This window comes from Propithecus coquereli, unplaced genomic scaffold (assembly GCF_000956105.1).
Source record: "Propithecus coquereli isolate 6110/MARCELLA unplaced genomic scaffold, Pcoq_1.0 Scaffold540, whole genome shotgun sequence".
Classification (NCBI taxonomy): domain Eukaryota; kingdom Metazoa; phylum Chordata; class Mammalia; order Primates; family Indriidae; genus Propithecus; species Propithecus coquereli.
The window spans coordinates 493,299-512,166 of record NW_012151286.1 but is presented as its reverse complement, the minus strand read 5'-3'; the positions used below and the strand labels follow the sequence as shown (position 1 = coordinate 512,166).

General features: G+C 45.9%; 1 protein-coding gene across 1 annotated transcript in view; it reads left to right on the top strand.

Annotated features, from left to right (window-relative positions):
- Window positions 1–18,315, top strand: part of AMFR (autocrine motility factor receptor, E3 ubiquitin protein ligase) — a 43,126-nt gene extending 24,811 nt beyond the window's left edge. The window contains exons 10-14 of the mRNA XM_012657446.1: window positions 2,262–2,365; window positions 10,752–10,886; window positions 12,650–12,733; window positions 15,754–15,938; window positions 16,722–18,315. Of these exons, the coding sequence (XP_012512900.1) occupies window positions 2,262–2,365; window positions 10,752–10,886; window positions 12,650–12,733; window positions 15,754–15,938; window positions 16,722–16,869 (656 nt within the window). The 3' untranslated portion in view covers window positions 16,870–18,315. The remainder of the gene's footprint in view (window positions 1–2,261; window positions 2,366–10,751; window positions 10,887–12,649; window positions 12,734–15,753; window positions 15,939–16,721) is intronic.
- Window positions 18,316–18,868: the final 553 nt, after the last annotated feature.

Here is an 18,868-nt window from a genome sequence, read left to right as displayed (position 1 = left end):
TGTTACTACAAAAAAGTCAAAAAGTTAAAAAAAATAAAAAAGCTTTTATAAAAAAACTTTTTGGTAACAAAGTTACAGTAAGCTATGGTTAATTATTATTGAAGAAGGAAAAATGTTGTTATGAATTTCGTGTCGCCTAAGTGTGTGATGTCTATAAAGTCTGCGGTAGTGTGTGGTGATGTCATAGTTCATCGCATTCACTCACCACTCACCGCTGACTCACTGGAGCAACTTCCAGGCCTGCAGGCTCCATTCATGGTAAGTGCCCTATCCAGGTGCACCATTTTTTAACTTTTGTGCCATATTTTTGCTGTACTGTTTCTTTGTTTAGGTACGTTTGTATACACAGATACTTAGCATTGTGTTATAGTTCTCCTACAACATTCACTACGGTAACGTGCTGTTCAGGTTTATAGCCTAGCAGCAACAGGCTACACCGTATAGCCTAGGCGTGTCGTAGGCTGTAAGGACACTCTGATATTCACACAAAAACAAAACTGCCTAACGAAGCATTTCTCAGAACATGTCCCTGTCATTAAGCTATAACTGACTGAATTTCAGTTTTAATTGAAAGTGTTCAGTATGAATGGGTGAATGGATAGGCAGATAAATGGATAGACAGAACTGAGGGGCTACTCCAGGCATTTTGCTAGATTCTGTGTCAGTATATGTGGGTGGGGGCAGGAAGGTGGAGGTAATGAAATTGAATCAACTATGCCTTCAAGGAGCATACTTAATCAGTTTAATAGTTAACCTTTGCTAATAATTTATTGCATTGGTGTAGTATTTAAGCATATAATGAAGGATCATTGAGTAGCCTTTCCAGTGAGTACAAGAAACAGAATCAGAGCTGGAACCCTGTTGTTTTGTTCGTAAAATATGAATATTCTGCCTCCCAGCAGTGTTGAAAGGAGTTGTAATAAAAACCACACTTAAAATTCTAAGGCTGTGGGCACCGTATCAGGGGCTGATTGATCATCCTTCCTTTATTCACATTGCCAATACCACTAAATTCTCCGAGTTCATGTTTCTAATTATTACTGTAAAACAGGCACCGCTGGAATTGTGTTAGGAGGAGTGCTTTTCAGATCTTCGACTTGAGTTTTTGAGGGTGGACTGTGGTGGGAATGGTGGGATGTTGGTGAAATCCCCCAAAGAAAGGACCAAGGGGAGTAGAGTCATGTCTCCCAGAATAGGTGAGGGTTGCTGGGCCTGGAATGCTGGGGGGTCTACAGGGCCTGTTTGGTGGCTGTTACTGTAAGGGCTCTGCTGGGTAACACTTCTGAAATATACGGGCAGTATTGGAGATGGATCCTGGCTGTGTAATCCATTATTTTATGAATTATTAATATTAAAAATTTAGTCAAAATAGATGACGTCAACTTTATTTCTCCATAGTAAGTACATGAAATAAGCATCTATTTTTTTAATGAGTGCATTTTGTTTGGCAAGATCTCTGAGATGGTTGTTTAACTTGATTTATTTTTGATGCCTCAGTGCTTCTTTGGGAAGGAATGAAAAAGCACCCTTAAATGAGTGGCTTGGTGTTGGGTTTACAGCCAGTGCTTGGTGGTGTTATATCTCAGGCTCCCCGTTCCTTCAGGATATAACGGAAGCAGCAGACTTCTTGATGCCATTAGTCTACAAGTCTGTGTTGTAGAATAGAACTCTTTGAAAAGAATTTTGAATCCAAAACCTAAGGTTTTTACAATTGTTGGAGAAGATACTTCTTGAAAACAAATGTGAAAACAGTGTCTCCAAATGAGTAGCGATTTGCGTACAGTGTGAAAGAGAGGGGCACAAACTCATCAGCTGTAACAGTTTTAGAGCCAGGAAAACCTTCCCTGTATCCTAGGCCGAGAGAGCGGGTAGGGGCTCGTGTGGATCCAGGGCCATTGGGAGGCAGGGAAGCCTAGTGGTGCAGTGTTCTAGAGCCTGCCTGTCTGGCTTCACATCTTGGCCATCGTAATTAAACTATATGATCTTGGACAGGTTACCTAACTTCTAAGTGCCCTGGGGACCAAAGACCAAGGGGATTGGAGTCATGTCTAGAAGAATAAAATGAGAATAATGGTAGGAAGTAGCACGTGGGGTTTTAGTGAGAACTAAGTGAGCCAGTCCACAAGGAACAGGAGGCCTGGCATACTTCGAGCCTTCAGCGAACACCGGCGTTCTTACAGGGTGGCCAACTTGAGAGTAGATGACACAACATGGGGAGAACCAGGGCTCTAAACCTTGTGCTGGATTCTCGTTTGTTTCAGGGTCCCGGATCGCAAGCTGGCTGCCGAGTTTTTCGGTCGAAGTGATGCACACCACCAACATTCTTGGCATCACGCAGGCAAGCAACTCCCAGCTCAACGCGATGGTAAGGACCCGCCCACTGCTTTAAGGGGACAGCTAGGGATTAGGAGGGCGCATCTGTGCAGCATGGATGACCTTGTCGGGCTTGCTCTGCTCTGGCAAAATGGCAGCATTTTCAGGGGCTTTTTTTAATTCATTGAGACTGCTTGAATCCCTGTGTTGTAAAATTTGAAATGAGTTTAGAAGCCGGCTTTCGTTTTGTTTCTGTGGCAGATAGTCTAACCTTTTCTGAGCGCTACTAGGTTCACGCTATTGCCACCTAGGCCTCCCTTGGGACTCTTCTTGATATTACCAAAATGTTTTTAGGGAGTTATTGACTAGAGTGAATGATGTGTCTTTTATTAAAAATTGTATGAGGCCTACCAAATGTGGGTTTTTTTGTCCCCCATCCCCTCCCTCTCCTCCAAAAATAAATGCGCGCGCGCGTGTGTGTGTGTGTGTGTGTGTGTGTGTGTGTGTGTTTGTACATGTGGGTATATGCCTTGAGATGTTGAGGCATGCTGTTGGCTCAAGGATATTATTCAGATACCTCAAGTTTCTTTGTATTTTTCTAAAAATGTGTGTTTTTATTTTATAATTATGGAGAAACATGTTTCATCATTGTTGAAAAATCTAGACTCATTGTTATAATAAATGCATGAGTCTTAAAATGCAAACCATCTTAGTCCTGTTTGGATTAGGGCCTCTGCCTGACCTGGCTAAGCCTGGCCAGTACTTTGGGAGGTCATTGGTTCATTTGTTCATTGAACAACTGTGTACTGAGAGCCTGTTTCTGCAACAGGCCCTGTGCTGACTGCAGCACCTACATTGTCAACAACAAAGACGTGTGTTACTCTCACGGAGGGTAAATTTTCCTTGGGGAGGCAGATTATAAACACAAACAAACGAGGTAATTGCTCGTGGTAGTAAGGCAGGCAGTGTGGTGGCGTGGGTGGGTAAGGGCTATTTTAGAGGAGATGTTTGGAGACATTCTCCCTGAGGCGGTAATATTTAGGCTGAGACATGAAGGACGAGATGGAGGCAGATTGGGGGAGGAGGCAGTGGAAACAGTAGGTGCAAAGGCCACGAGGTGAGAATATGCTGGTAACTGAGAAATGTCATGTGGTGGGAGCCTAGCAAGTAGAGGATCAAGACTGTGATATAAACTGAGATTACAGAGCCAGAACATGCAGGGGCTTGTAGGCTACAGTCAAGTTTAAGTTTTATAGTGGAAGTATTTGAAGGCCACTCAAAGCTTTTTATACAGCCCTCCACCACCACCACCACCACCACCACCACCAGGAGACTGATGGGATGTGTTAAAGAATGGTATTGCTTCTGGGGGGAGAGTGAATTTTAGCCGATCAAAAATGGAAGCAGTGAAACAGGTTAGGAGGTTGTTGCAGTAGTTCAGGCAAACTAAAATGGTGGTGGCTTGGATGGGATGTTGGTAATAAAGATGAAAGAAATGGCAGATTTAAGATACTTTTGTAAGATGAGCTGACAGGACTTGATGCTTTGATTTGAATGTAGGGTGGTCATGGGCTGAGGGAGTGGAGGGATGGAAGCTGCCGTTTTGGGTTCTGGTCAAGCAGCCGGGTCAATGGTGGTCCCATGTACTGGGACAGGCAAGACTGAGGGAGGAACAGGCTTGAGGACTGGGCTGCAGCTTTATGTTTGGGCACGTTTGAGATGTCATGTAGGCCATTCTGGACCTCGGTGAAGAAAAGAAGCAAGTGGTGCACACTGGGAATTTTAGGTCTGTAGGTGACATCTAAAGCAGGGGACAGAGAGAGTCTAGCAGAGAGGGAGAAGCCATGACAGTCAATTCAGAACCAAGGAAACCAGGAGAAGGTGACAACAGAAGCCCAGAGGAGTTTGGGTTTCCAGGAGGGAAGAGTCAAGTGCGTGGGAGTTCTTAGAAGGTGAGGTCACAGAAGGGCATGCTGGCTTTGGCGGAGTGGAGGTGGTTGATTAGCTGGAGAAGAACAAGCACTTTTCGTGGCCTGAGGGCTAGAACACTACATCGTGGTGGATTGAAAAATGTATAGGAGCTGAAGTTCCCTAAGGTGGAAGCTTACATTGTTGATTTTGAGATCTTTTCTAATGTGTGCATCCAGGGCTATAGAACTTCCTCCAAGCCCTGCTTCCACTACATCTCACAAATCTTGCTGTTGTGTTTTCATTTTCATTTAGTTCAAAATATGTTTAAATTTCTCTTGAAATTTCTTCTTTGATCTGTATGTTATTTAGAAGGATGTTGTTTAATCTTCATGTATTTTGGGATTTTCCAGTTTTCTTCTGTTATTGATTTCTAGTCTAGTTCCACTGTAGTCTGAGAACAGACATTGTAGAACTTCTATTCTTTTAAATTTGTTAAAGTGTGTTTTATGGCCTAGAATGTGGTCTGCCTTGGTGAATGTTCCAGGTGAGCTTGAGAAAAATGTGATTTCTGCTGAAGTAGTCTATAGATGTTGATCGTATACAGTTGATCGATGGTGTTGTTGAGTTCGATTGTTCTTACTGATTTTCTGCCTGCTGGGTCTGTCCGTGTTTGATGGAGGAGTGTTGTAGTCTCCAACTCTGATACTGGATTCATCTGTTTTCCTTTGTGGCTCTTTTAGTTTGTGCCTCGTGTAGTTTGATGGTCTGTTGTTAGGTGTGTACACACATTAAGGATATTATGTGTTCTGGAGAACTGACCTCATGATCATTTTGTAATGGCCTCCTTATCCCTGATAACTGTTCTTGCTTTGAAGTCTGCTCTGTGAAATTAATATAGCTGCTTCTGGTCTTCTGATTAGTGTTAGCATGGCGATATATTTTTCTCCATCTATTTTCTTTTAATCTGTATGTGTCTTTAAATTGGATTTCTTATGAACAAATATAGTTAGGTTTTATTTTTTAATTCAACTCTGACAATCTCTGTCTTAATTGGTATGTTTAGACCATTGATGTTCAAAGTGATTATTGATATATTTGGATTAATATCTATCATTTTTGTTACTGTTTTCTATTTGTTGCCTAGTTTCTTGTTCCTATTTTTGTCTTTTTCTGCCTTTCGTCGTTTTAATTGAACATTTTGTAGGATTCCATTTTTTCTCCTATTTTAGCATATTAGTTATACTTCTTGTTACTTTTTTTAGTGGCTGCCCTAGAGTTTGCAATATACATTTGTGACTAATCCAAGTCCATTTTCAAATAGTGGATGCCACTGCATGGGAAGTGTGAGTACTTTATAATAAAACAATTCTAATTCCCTCCTTCCATCCCTTGTATCGTTTATTGCTGTCATTAATTTTGCTTATATATGGGTACATAAGCATAGATATATAGACGCACACAAGCATAGGTAATTGAATTGTTGCTATTATTTTAAACAAACTGTTATCTGTTAGATCAGTTAAGAATAAGAAAAACAAAAATTTTCATTTTATCTTATTCCTTCTCTGATGTTCTTCCTTTTTTTATGTAGATCTGTATTTCTGACCTATATCAATTTCTTTCTCACCAAAGAACTTCTCTTAACATTTTTAGTAAGACAGGTCTATTGGCAACACATTTCCTCATTTTTTGTTTGTCTGAAAAAGTCTTTATTTCTCGTTCACTTTTGAAGGATAATTTTTAGGTTCTAGAACTAAGCTAGTGGGTTTTTTCTCTCAACTTTAAATATTTCCCTCACTCTCTTCTTGCTGGCAGCTTTCTGAGAAGTTGATGTAATTCTTATCTTTGCTCTTCCATAGGTAAGGTGTTTTTTCCCCTTTGGCTTCTTTTCGGATTTTTTCTTTGTCTTTGACTTTCTATAATTTGAATATGATATACCAAGTATAGTTATTTTGGCATTTATTATTCTTGGTATTTTTTGAACTTCCTGGATCTGTGGTTTGGTGTCTGACATTTGGGGAAGTTCTCAGTCATTATTGTTTCAAATATTTCTTCTCTTCCTTTCCCTTTTTCTTCTCCTTCTGGTATTGCCACTATGTATATTTATGCCTTTTGTAGCTGTCCCACCGTCCTTGGATATTCTGCTCCGTTTCAGTTTTTATTCTCTTTGCTTGTTAGTTTTCAAAATTTATATTGAGATATCCTCGAGCTCAGACATTGTTCTCTCATACGTGTCTAGTCTACTAAGAAGTCCATCGAAGACATGCTTCACTTCTACTGTAGTGTTTTTGATCTCTAGTATTTCCTTTTTGTTCTTAGAATTTCCATCTCTCTGCTTATCTGTTGCCCATCTGTTCTTACATGGTGTCTACTTTATCCATTAGCGCTCTTAGCATGTTAATCATAGTTGTTTGAAATTCCCAGTTGCATCATCCCTACTGTGTCTGTTCTGGGGCTTGCTCTGTCTCTTCATAATGTGTTTTTTGAGTTTCAGTATGCCTGAGAATCTGTTCCCGACAGCTGAAAATGAGGCGCTGTGTAAGCGGGACTGTGGCAGACAGGCCTATAGAGATGTGTGGTGAGGTGTGGGGGGCGGGGAGGCTTTCTCTAGTCCTGTGAGCAGGTCTCAGTCTCTAGGTGAGTCCGTGCCTCTGACTGTGAACTTCACGTGTACTTCTCAGTTTCCCCTTCTCACGTGGGGCAGGGTGGCTAGGGTGGGCTGGAAGTCCCCCAGTCAGTTCGGCTCTGGTGAACCCCAGCAGATTCGGTGCTGGTTAAATAGTTTCTCCTGAGGGCAGAAACTTCTTGAGAACAGAGTGCTCCGGCTTATTTCAGCAAGGGTTTTTCCCCTCCCCCTGCTGGAAGCACGAGGAGACATTTCTCAGCTGTTTTACTGAAGGAACCTGGTGGAGCTCCTGTGGGTAAATCTCACAACATTGTTGGGTGCCCCTATGCCTGAATCCCTTGGAGTTTTTGTTTTGTTTTGTTTTGTTTTGAGGCAGTGTCTCACTCTTTTGCCTGGGCTGGAGTGCAGTGGCATCATAGCTCTGTGTAACCTCAAACTCCTGGGCTCAGCCATCCTCCTGCCTCAGCCTCCCGGGTAGCTGGGACTACAGGTGCACACCACCACACCCAGCTAGTTCTTTAAAATTATTTTTTGTAGAGTTGAGGTCTTGATATTGCTCAGGCTGGCCCCTGGAGTTTTTAACCCTCAGAGTTGTTCACACTGAGCCTGAAGCAATTTGCCAGCTACAACTCAGGTTTTTCTCCACAGATCTTTTTTTAAAGGTAAATCTGAAAGCATATTTGGTGTGTGAGTGGGAATGATCACTAGGGACAGAGACTGATGCAGAACAAACAGAAGCTGTAACTCTTGAAGAGTGAGGTCTCTGAGAGGGAGGATGGGGTTGGGAGCTGAGCTTGAGCGAGGGATTTGCTGTTGCTGGGAGGAGGGATGGATGTAGCTGTGGGCATCTTGTTTGGGATTTGGATTAAATAGAAGGCATAGCTCAGTAGGCAAGAGGTAGAAGCAACCTGAATGTCTACCGAAGATGGACAGATAAAGAAAATGGGGCAGACACATACAATGGAATATTATTCCACCTTCAAAAAGAGGGAAATCTGGTCATATGCTACAACAGGAATGAAGCTTGAGGACATTATGCTAAATGAAATAAGTCTATTACAAAAAGACAAATAACTAAATGATTCCACTTACATGAGGTATCTAAAGTAGTCACACTCTCACAAACAGAAAGTAGAATGATGGTTGCCAGGGACTGGGGTGAGAGGTAAATGGGGAGCGTTGTTCTATGGATGCAGGATTTCAGTTTTGGAAGATGAAAAAGTTTTAAAGATCTGTCACATAACACTGCACATGTGGTTAACAGTGCTGCACTATACAGTCATCATTTGGTATGCCCATGGCGGATTGGTTCCAGGACCCTCCTCAGATGCTCAAGTCCCTGATATAAAATGGCACAATATTTGCATATAACCTACGCACCCCCCCCCACCCCGTGCACTTTAAACCAGTGGTCCCCAGCCCTTTTGGCACCAGGGACCAGTTTCATGGATCGGTGGGAGGAGGGGAGTTGAGGGGATGGTTTTGGGATGATTTGAGCGCATTACATTTATTGTGCAGTCAGACCTCCCTGCTAATGATAATCTGTATTTGCAGCCGCTCCCCAGCGCTAGCATCACCACCTCGGCTCCCCCTCAGATCATCAGGCATTAGATTCTGCTAAGGAGCACAACCTAGATCTCTCACACGTGCAGTTTACGGTAGGGCTCGCACTCCTGTGAGAATCTAATGCCTCTGCTGACCTGATAGGAGGCGGAGCTCAGGCGGATGCGGGTGATGGGGAGCGGCTGTAAATACAGATGAAGCTTCACTCACTCTCCTGCCGCTCACCTCCTGCCGCTCACCTCCTGCCGTGCAGCCTGGTTCCTGACAGGCCATGGACTGACTCCAGTCCACGGCCCAGGGGTTGGGAACCGCAGCTTTAAACCGTCTCTAGATGACTTGTAATACCTAATATGATATAAATGCCATGTAAATAGTATACTGTATTGTTAGGAAATAATGACAATAAAAATAGCCTGTACATGTCCAGTACAACCATTGTAGATCCATGGTTTGTTGACTCTGAGGATATGGAGGACCAACTATACACTTACAAATGGTTAGGATGGTAAATTTTACCAGTTTTTGACCATAATAAAAAAAGAAGGAGATGGCATGGCTCCTGCTGGCTCTTGCTTTCTCCATGAAACCCTCAGCCAGGTCACGTGCAGAGAGCAAGAGTGACATCACAGTGGGCATAGGTGGTCTGGGAGTGCAGCAGCCCAGTGTGGCCACTGCTGGGCTCATGGCAGGCTCCGTGTGGGTTCTTCCGGGTCAGGCAGCTGTTGAAGTTCTGCAGGTGGACCGACCCACCTGCTTCCTTGATGAGTCAGATGTCATGGGCACATGACCCTCCTAGGAATGAGAATTTCATTCTTGGAATTGGTGTGTTTAGAATTCTCAGGCAGGCCCTGGCTGTTCTTCCTCCACTTCTGTGATGGTTTGGAATGCACTATTTTTAGTAGAACTAATTTACTGGAACCATGCATTTTTTATTAAGATCCAATATTTAACTTGCTGGGTTTTCTAGAAGAAAAGCTTTGGTCTAGTAAAATGAGTCTTAGGGATTTTTTTATTTGGGAAATGAGGGGGAAGCTGTTTAAGAATAGAGAGGAATTTTGTCTTATTATAGAGATTTTCATGCACTCTTCCTCAGTTAGCTTTGATTTGACCTAGGAAAAAAAATCATCCACTCATATTTATCATATTTACATAAACTATAAGAGAACCACAGGAATGTGTAGGTCCTGGGGCCTCTGAGCCCTGATTTTCCTGCCAGCGCCCACCAGCAGTTCTCTGAGCAAAGCTCTGCAGGCATCACCTGGTGTTGAGACATAGTCCCCCTCCTCTATAGTTTATAACGATGTGTTCCTTAGGAGCTAATATCTCAATAGCAGACTTTATTGTGATCCTAAAGCAATTATTTTTTCCTCCGTTTTTTTTATTTAGCTTATTGGGACTTTTCCACAAATAAAACCTTGAACCTAAGTATTTATAAAATAATAATATGTATGTGAAAAGCAAAAATAAAATCCGGAGCTGCTTGGATGAAAGTGTGGGTGGTGGTGTGCCCAGGCCTGCACCTGCTGCCCCTACACGCATGCCCACCCTGGAGCCTTAAGTGGACTCTGAGTAGTTTCCAGAGTACAGTTTGAAAACTGCATCTCCAGGGCAATACTGGGCATTTGCATTCTTTGTAATCTTTTTTCTTTTTCAAATTGAGATCTAATTTACATACAATAAAAATTTACCCTTTTTAGTCTCCAGTTCTGCTCCCACCGTTGTGTAACCATCACCGTAATCAAGATACAGAACCGTTCCATCCCCGCCTCCAAAATTTCATCCTGCCCCTTTGGAGTCACTTCCTTCCCCCGCCTCCAGCCCCTGGCAACCACTTACGAGTTTTCTTTGCCTCTGATTTTGCCTACTCCAGGATGTCGTATAAATGGAATCATGCAGTTGGGCTCTTTAGTCAGACTCCTTTCACTTAACATAATGCATTTGAATTTCACCCATTACGTGTTTCAGAAGTTTGTTCCTAAATTTTAGGAATTATATCTTTAAGGAGAACACATTTTTATACTCAAGGTATGCTGAGCTTTAAAATGAATACTTTTAAAAACTAGAATATTCTAGTTGAGCCTGTGTTGGGATCCAGTGGGATTTCTCTGCTTTTTTATTTTAAAATTGATGCTGCCCCCGGTTTCCTGTTGGCATCCTGGAATAGTACTACTAAAGGGGCTGCAGTTTGAAGGTTATCTGCAGAATAGAGGTGGCTTCCTTGCTGTGTTTTTGAGGCATAATGTCAAAGTCACTGCCCAAAGCCTGCCAGGCACCATGCCTCCGTGAGTAACTGTCGAGAATGAACGTTTCTGCTCTGTCTCTATTTGTGTTGCTGTAGGCTCATCAGATTCAGGAGATGTTTCCTCAGGTTCCATACCACCTAGTGCTGCAGGACCTGCAGCTGACACGGTCAGTGGAAATAACAACAGACAACATTCTAGAAGGACGGATTCAAGTACCTTTTCCCACACAGGTAAAACTGGGGTTTTAAGCATGACAAATGGAATCTGTCTTCGCAAAGATTTAATCCTCTAGATTAACTTTTTTAGTTACTTAACAATTGAATATCATCTGTGATTTAATGCAGGATTTCTGTAAACTCCCTAACTTTCCCTAAATAGTGACTGAGAACAGACCCACCAAAGATAAGGACACATGTGTTCGGGTAATTTTTTGTACAGATAGACACTGCAAACCAGCCTGCCCTTGCCAGTCCAGGAGGTCATAGCAATGGTTCCTGTTGGACAAGGATCAACAACTTTTTTCTGTAAAGGGCAGATAATACATTTTTTAGGCTCTGCAGGCCGTTACAGCCCCTGTTGCAGCTTCTCAACTCTGCTGTAGTAGCACTAAAGCAGCTGTGGACAATATGTAAATGAAGTGCTCACTTGGGCAGCACAGACACTAAAATTGGAACAATACAGAGAAGATTAGCATGGCCCCTGTGCAACGATGATATGCAAATTCAGAAAGTGTTTTTTTAAAATACGTAAATGAATGAGCAAGATTGTTCCAATAAAACTTTATTTACAAAAATAGGCAGAGGGTGAATAACGCCATCTGTCCCTGACTGGCTTTGTGCATTGGTGTGGAATTCCATTAGGTACAGTTCACATCTCTCGGAGGTATTTTTGATTTTTAAAGAAGGTCAGATTTTCTGGCCCATCACATAACCACTTTGATGGGTACAAGAAGTGTTAATATATTACAGATAAGCTTTCTGGCAGGACCAAGGAACTTATATGTGACTAAGGAATAATCTATCAAAAATTATTCATCTTCAGTATGCAAAAATATATGGAAATCTATTAATAAAATTCTAAACCTTGAGACTCTTTGAAGAGGGAAGGCTCATGGACTCCGTCCAATGGGCTAAGATGTTAGATATGGCGCCCCAGTGCTCAGCTATCTGGCCTGGTTGCTGGCCATGGATTTCCCCGGAAGCAGACCATGAAACAGGGATTCGAATGCAAATAGTTAATTTGGGAAGTGATCCCAGGAATCGTTGGTAGTGGGTGGGATGTGAAACAGGGAAGGAACGCGGCCAATAAAGGGGTAGTTATCAAGTAAGTTACCACCTGAGTGACTAAAGCTCCCTCCCACCTGGGACCTCGGGAATCCAGTGGGGAACATATTATCCCTCCCGAGAGATGAGCAGCTGGGGTGTTTATCCCCTAATTCCCATCAGTCATTGGTTGAGGGCTGCCTCTGGGGGTGGCACAGTTACCTCATGCAGCTGGAGAAAGTGCTCAGGCAGTGACCTACAGGACCTGGCCAGCACTGGAGATGGTCAGACTCGGGGGACGCGGGCCAGACCCCAAAGCATCTGCAGCATGGTTAACAATCTACACCGCTGAAAATGAGAACGACAGCAATACCTGTTTCAGAGTGTTAAAGGAAAATGAGACAGTCACGTTCTGGTTTTCCTTGGTGCCATCCACAAAATTAAGTGTTTAGTCAGTGTTACCCGCTGTTGTCATTGTTTTACACACTTGCTGTTATTGAAAGGGAAACTAAATGTGGAGACAGTTGCCAGCTCGCAAACACGGAACTCCAGGCCCCAGGCTCCTTCCTCTTGCCTCGACTCTGTGTAGCATTTCTTCGATGCTGTAGACTTTGTTAAAGTTACAGACTGTGTTAGGGACCAAAGCACCTTCTGCACTTCAGGTTTTCCCTGTGTATGTTATTTAATTTCGGCATGCCTCTGCGCTGTTCGTGGTACTGTTTCTCTTTCAGCGGTCAGAGAGCATTAGACCTGCACTGAACAGTCCCATGGAAAGGCCAAACAGTGACCAGGAAGAGGGAGAAGCTTCTACCCAGGTAAGATCAGTGTACTAGCAAGAGCGGGTCCATGGGACTGTGGTGCCTGGCGGTGGTCGTATTCAGTCTTGATGTTTGTGAAGCTTAGGGCAAGAGTACAAAACAAGGCTGTGTGCTGTGTCTGTCTCGATGTTAAAGATGAACAAATTAGGCTGTGCCCACGGTGTGGCCTGCGTTTCCACACAGGGCTTGCGGCCCACTCCCTGGGGATTGCCCTCGTGCCCTGCAGAAGAAAGGACCCGTGCTCCCCCAAGCCAGCCCTGCCACCTCAGCTTGAGTGGGAGCCCAAAGAAGGGCAGGAGGAGCTTGGCCCAGGCCCCTGAGGGTGCCCAGACTCACGCACACCCAGACGGGGGTGCACTAGGGCAAGCTCTCCAGGGAGCTGAGGCCATGGACACACTCGCCCTCACACCTCCCATGTCCAGCTCAGAATTTCCAGGTACTTCCATACATTTTGCAAAAACAAGACCTCCTGAGCCCTTGAGGTGGGGGAAGTGTGGCTGTCTTGGGAACCACTTTGGGTGAGTTGGGGTGGCTATGCTGACCAAAGCAGCCCCTCTGTCTGGCACCCGCTCCCCTGTACCCTTAGCCCTGCGCCCAGGGGCTCCGGCTCCCGTGCCTCTGCTGTAGTTCCCATTTGCTCGATCAGTGACCATACTTTCAGAGCATTTTGTTGTCAGTCCAAAAATAAAAACTAGACAATCCTGTCTTTGTGTCTCCGTGTTTGTGACGTGCAGGCCTTCCTGCACGTGGCTCGGGGTTAGGGTGGTGCTGCCTTCCTCACCGGGGTGGGCCAGGCCTCTTCTGGAAGCAGTGACTGTCACTGATAAGTGACACGGAGGCTGCTTCCACCTCTCATGTTTTTCCTGCAAATAGGAAACGGTAAAAACTACTAGGACTTCTTCAAATCTGTTTTTGGGTTAAGTTTTTCATATCCGAATCTACGGTTGGATTGTACGTCATTAGAAGAATGGTGCGTGGCTTCTGAAGAAGGGGTTCATTTCTACCTTTCCTGTTTTTGGATAGCTGGCTTAGCTGAGCTACGAACGCTAGACTGGCTTGGGGGCAGCTGTGGGTACAGCACGTTCTGTCTCTGTCTTGACTCCCCAACTCCGTGTTAGAGTTAGCATGAAAATTTCTGGATTTTTTTTTTAATATAGTAAAGTACTTATTTCACAACAAAACGTGCTAAGTAACGTTTTCGGTCATTTCTCAGGATCCACTAAGTCCTTGGATAACAATGTTAATGAAAACCTCAGTCTAGCCCAATAAGTACATCAGCCCCACTCTTCCTCAGTTCTGAGTCTGCGCCCCGCCCAGCTCAGGCCGGTTTCGGTCAGATTTGGAAGCCTACAGCAGAGCGGGGGCTGAGGGGGCTTCTGCTTGCTTGCTTTCCTCTCCTCCTCTCCTCAGGAGCTGTTTCTTTCTAACTGCTGTCGGGTCAGGCTTGGGGCAGAGGGTTAGGCTGGGCCGATGAGACCCCAGCTGCCTGTGTACATGCGTGTGTACATACGTGTGTGTGTAGATGTCCCAACATCTCCCTGCCCCATCTTGCACCAGAAACCTCCTCACATGTACTTCCTTTGAACTTGGGCTGGCTCCCCATGACCGCCTCTGCCTTTGTGGGGGTACATTGCCCCTCCAAGTAGTCCTGTGGGGCATAGGCTATTTTCAGCAGCCTTAGGCTGGTCCTCTCCTGCACGCCCTCCATTTAAGTCCCAGGACGCACGGTGTTACCTGTAGTCGGCGGAACTTGCTCCCATCGCCGCACACACCCCGCTTTTTTGTCTGCCTCAGCCAGTTTCTTTCAGGTTTCTCAGGTGTATGTAGCCACCGGTCGCTGTGCCTCCCAAATGCTAGGGGATGATGCGAGCCAGGCTCTCCGCATGGCTCTTGGTGTCCCCTGGGCTCGGCCGAAGGCAGGCGACGGTGGCGAGGGGGCGTGCAGAAAAGCTCCGCACACCAGGAGCTCCCTCTGCCCCCGCTCTGTCGCAGCCAGGAGGTGGGCGACGGGCCGACACTGGCAGCCTAGGTCTGCATCTGGTAGCGTGAGCAGCGTGGACGGTCAGGCGCCTGCGTGAGCTTGTGGGTGCACCGAGGCGGTGTCGTGGCCTGTGGAGCTCCAGCCAAAACCAGGAAGGAGCCCCGTTTTTTTGTTTTTTTTTTTTTTTTGAGACAGAGTCTCACTTTGTTGCCCGGGCTAGAGTGAGTGCCGTGGCATCATCCTAGCTCGCAGCAACCTCAAACTCCTGGGCTCAAGCGATCCTCCTGCCTCAGCCTCCGGAGTAGCTGGGACTACAGGCATGCACCACCGTGCCCAGATAATTTTTTCTATATATATTTTTAGATGTCTGGCTAATTTCTTTCTATTTTTTTTTTAAGTAGAGATGGGGTCTTGCTCTTGCTCAGGGTGGTTTCTAACTCCTGAGCTCAAACAATCCGCCCGCCTCGGCCTCCCAGAGAGCTAGGATTACAGGCGTGAGCCACCGCGCCCGGCCAGGAGCCCCGTTTTAACATCCTCTTACACAAGGAACCACACGATCTATTATGTCTGTTTTTTTAAAAAGATTATCAATATTTACCTTTTTTACCTGCTTGACTCTATTTGGTGCAGTAGATATGATAAAACTTACTTACATTTTTGAGCAATCAGTAGAATTGAACAGAAAATTCCCAGAATGCAAACTAGCAGTTAAGTTTTCGTTACATTCTGAGAGCACAGTCTGGAGCTGCTTATGTTTTTCGTACAGGTAATCGTTTACTGACTGCACCGACGTTGAACACCTTGTGTGAGTCAGGTGCTGTCCCAGTGGCACACGAGCCACACACAGCAGGCCTGCCCTCAGGGAATGGCCCCTCCACTACACGCACGCGTGTGGCTCCCGCTTCGTGCCTGCTGGCTGGCGGCGGCCCTCCCTGAGTGCAGAGGAGCCCATCTAGGGTGCGCCCTGGCTGCTGGAGGAGTCTGCTCAGGGGGGCGGCCCCGCTCACACCCTCCTCCTTGCCTCCCCCGTGCCCAGGCGGAGCGCCTGCCACTGGACCTCAGTCCTCGCCTGGACGAGCCGCTGGACTTCAGCGAGGCGGAAGCGGAGCCCAGCGAGGTGGAGGACTTCGAGGCTCGGGGGAGCCGCTTCTCCAAGTCCGCCGACGAGAGACAGCGCATGTTGGTTCAGCGTAAGGACGACCTGCTGCAGCAAGCCCGCAAGTAAGTTGGTTCTCCAGCCCCAGTGGCTGCAAACCCCAGGTCAGAAACCAGTGGCTAAAGGTGGTTGTCATGTCGGGTCCACATCTCCGTTAAGCAGATGTCAACATTGAAAAGCCGTTACGTGTCACCTAAACACTCAGATTGCAGGTCTCTTGAGAGAACACGAGGATCTGGCAGCAGTGGGCCCAGCTGGTAACTTCAGGGGGCTGGTGCTGTCACTCGTCTCTGTTGGACGTCTTCAGCCATGCTCGCGTGGGAGAGCTTTGTGCGCCAGCATGTTCTAAGCCCTTAGATTAATATTTGAACCACTCTAAGAGGGAGCGCTGCTATGCCCTTCGGCAGACTTACAGCAGGAGAAACTGAGGCCCAGAGAGGTAACACTGGCCTGGCCTTGGTGTCTTTGTCATTGTCCAAGTCCTCTCTCGGGACCACGCTGCCTTTCAGCCCAGTGTGGTAGCTGCAGCATGTAGTGTCCTGTGGGTGGGTAGGGGGTTTTATTTCCGCTCTCGGGGACGGGGCCAGTATCGTGTTCATTCGGGTGGGTATCATGCCCTGCACAGACCTCGTGATTGTGGGGACTCTGTGCGGGGGGTGGGGACAGGCTCCTGCCTGGCGTAGAGAGAAGGTCCGCTCACCTGGTTGGGGATAGATGTCTTTCTCGTGGGCTGGTGCCGAGTGGCAGCTTCATGAAGGCGCCTGGAAAACGGGGAGATTGAAAATACAGACATTGCGTATGTGTTCCAGAGCTTCACACCTCTCTCCTGTGACTCTTGCTTCCTGTAGGCGTTTCTTGAACAAAAGTTCTGAAGATGACACAGCCTCAGAGAGCTTCCTGCCCTCAGAAGGCGCGTCCTCTGACCCTGTGACCCTGCGTCGAAGGATGCTGGCTGCCGCCGCCGAACGGAGACTTCAGAAGCAGCAGACCTCCTAGCGCTTCCTCGCCCGCCGCGGCCACCTCCTCCTGAGCCCCCAGCCCAGCGGAAGGGGCCCGTCCCAGTTCCGCCCGCCGTGTGGAGAAGCGGGCTCGACTGCATTGCCGCTGTATAAAGCATGTGGTCTCGTAGTGTTTGGACGGCTGGCAAACTTAATCCTTCTTTGTAATACTTTCTATGTGACATTTCTCTTCCCCTTAGAACACTGCACATTAACTCTAGGCATGATCTCTTCTGGCATCGACTGGACTTCTCGGGGGTGGGGGACGATCAGGAGGACGTGGGCGACCATCTGCCTGTAGCGGGCAGCTCCGATCACTGCTTTATGCGTAAGTGCCAGCAGAGGCTGGTGTCCAGAGTGCCACGTCTGGTAGGAAGAGCGCGCGTTGGGGAAGACGTGCACACAGCGGTGAGGAGATGCGCAGCGTGAGCCCGGCTCCGTGCATGGGGCCACATCTGCTGTCACACTGCTGTCCTCGTGGAGCAAGCAAGCAGAATGCGCCAGAGGCCAGACCCACAGGCTCTGGGACCCTCGAGCTGGCAGGGTATCTTGGAAAAAGAACTCTTGGTTTGATACCTGGAGCAGAGGAGGGTGAAAGCCCGGGGCTGCAGAGTGTGCGGAGGTGACCCCTGTCCCATTACATCCGGGACTGACTCTGAGCCCCCGATCCAAAGCCGGCTTTATTTCCGTTAACTCTGGTGCTCTTGCATCTCACGAGGACACCTGTGTGTCTCTCGTCTCCTCTCTGCCTCTCCTCGCCCCCTCTGCACACGGGAAGGGTTAAGCAGCAAGCTTTGGTTTATGGTTTAAATTCCTTGGTCAGGTAAACTAGGCAGTGCTGATGAAGCCTGTGGGTTTGGTTGTTGGAGAAGATGTGGGGGCCGTGTAAGATGGGAGAGCAAATTTTGGAGGGCTGTATTGAAGAAATAAAAGATAACTTTGGTATCTTTCTTCTCTGGAGCCCTTCATTTTCTTTCTTTGTTCCTGTTGGTTCGATAGGAACCAATGAGATGTCAAATCCACATGCCTTGGAGCAGACCCAGGTCCCAAATCTTTTCAAATTCTTCACACGTTTAACTTTAAGGGTTTGAAACACGGAATCATAGGTTCCATAGTTCAGTTTTACGTCCCATTGGATTAAGTTTTTTTAATGTTTGGAAGCATAGTTTTATGATAGTCCTTTTGGGAAAAATCCAGTATTATCCAAAATTATTGGCAAAGTTAAATGTATTTTACATAACTGAAAGTTTTTAGAATGTTGAAAAGTAATTGAGAAAGCGTGATAGGTGACTATTTAGGCAGAGGTAATTTATTTCAATAAATCTTTCAAAAGCCTTACTTTGAAACGCTGTTAGTAAATTTCTGTGATTTTTTTTTTTAATTTGTTTTGCTGAGAGTATAGCTGTTTGTTTTTATTGTAAAAAAAAATAAAAAAGCAAACTCTTCTAACGTGTTGTGTGTAGCTGGAATTCTAAGCTAGCATTTTTCAGAGGTGCCAACATTGACTCCCACTTCGATTTTGTGTGTACCATTTTGGTTGGAGGGTTCTTTGCATCCTTTTGAATCGGGAACTTTTATTTTTTCCAGCATTTTATTTGGAGAGGGCAGAAATGAATTTTTCTTCCCCTCGTATTTATTTCATTTTTTTTTCAAGGTGAGTGGGGAGAGAAAGGTTACTTTACTTTCCTTGAGTTATGTTATACTTTGCACGTTACACACTAATTGAAGATGACACTGAATTCCACGTGTTCTTATGTTTCAGATGTGTGAAAAGAGAAAATTGTTTGGAGTCGATTTTAGAGGGTCCTGGAACATTGGAATACAGCAACACGGTAGTGATGAAAGCAGGAGAAATGCCTTCAATAGCTTAAAATGACCACGAAGAGAAGTCCTAAAGCACCCGTAGATTTTGCGCCTGGACGGTTAAGGATTCAGGTGCTACAGAAGTCTCCTGGCTTTTGGCACTTCCCAGGGGCACCTAGGATGTGCTGAGGGCA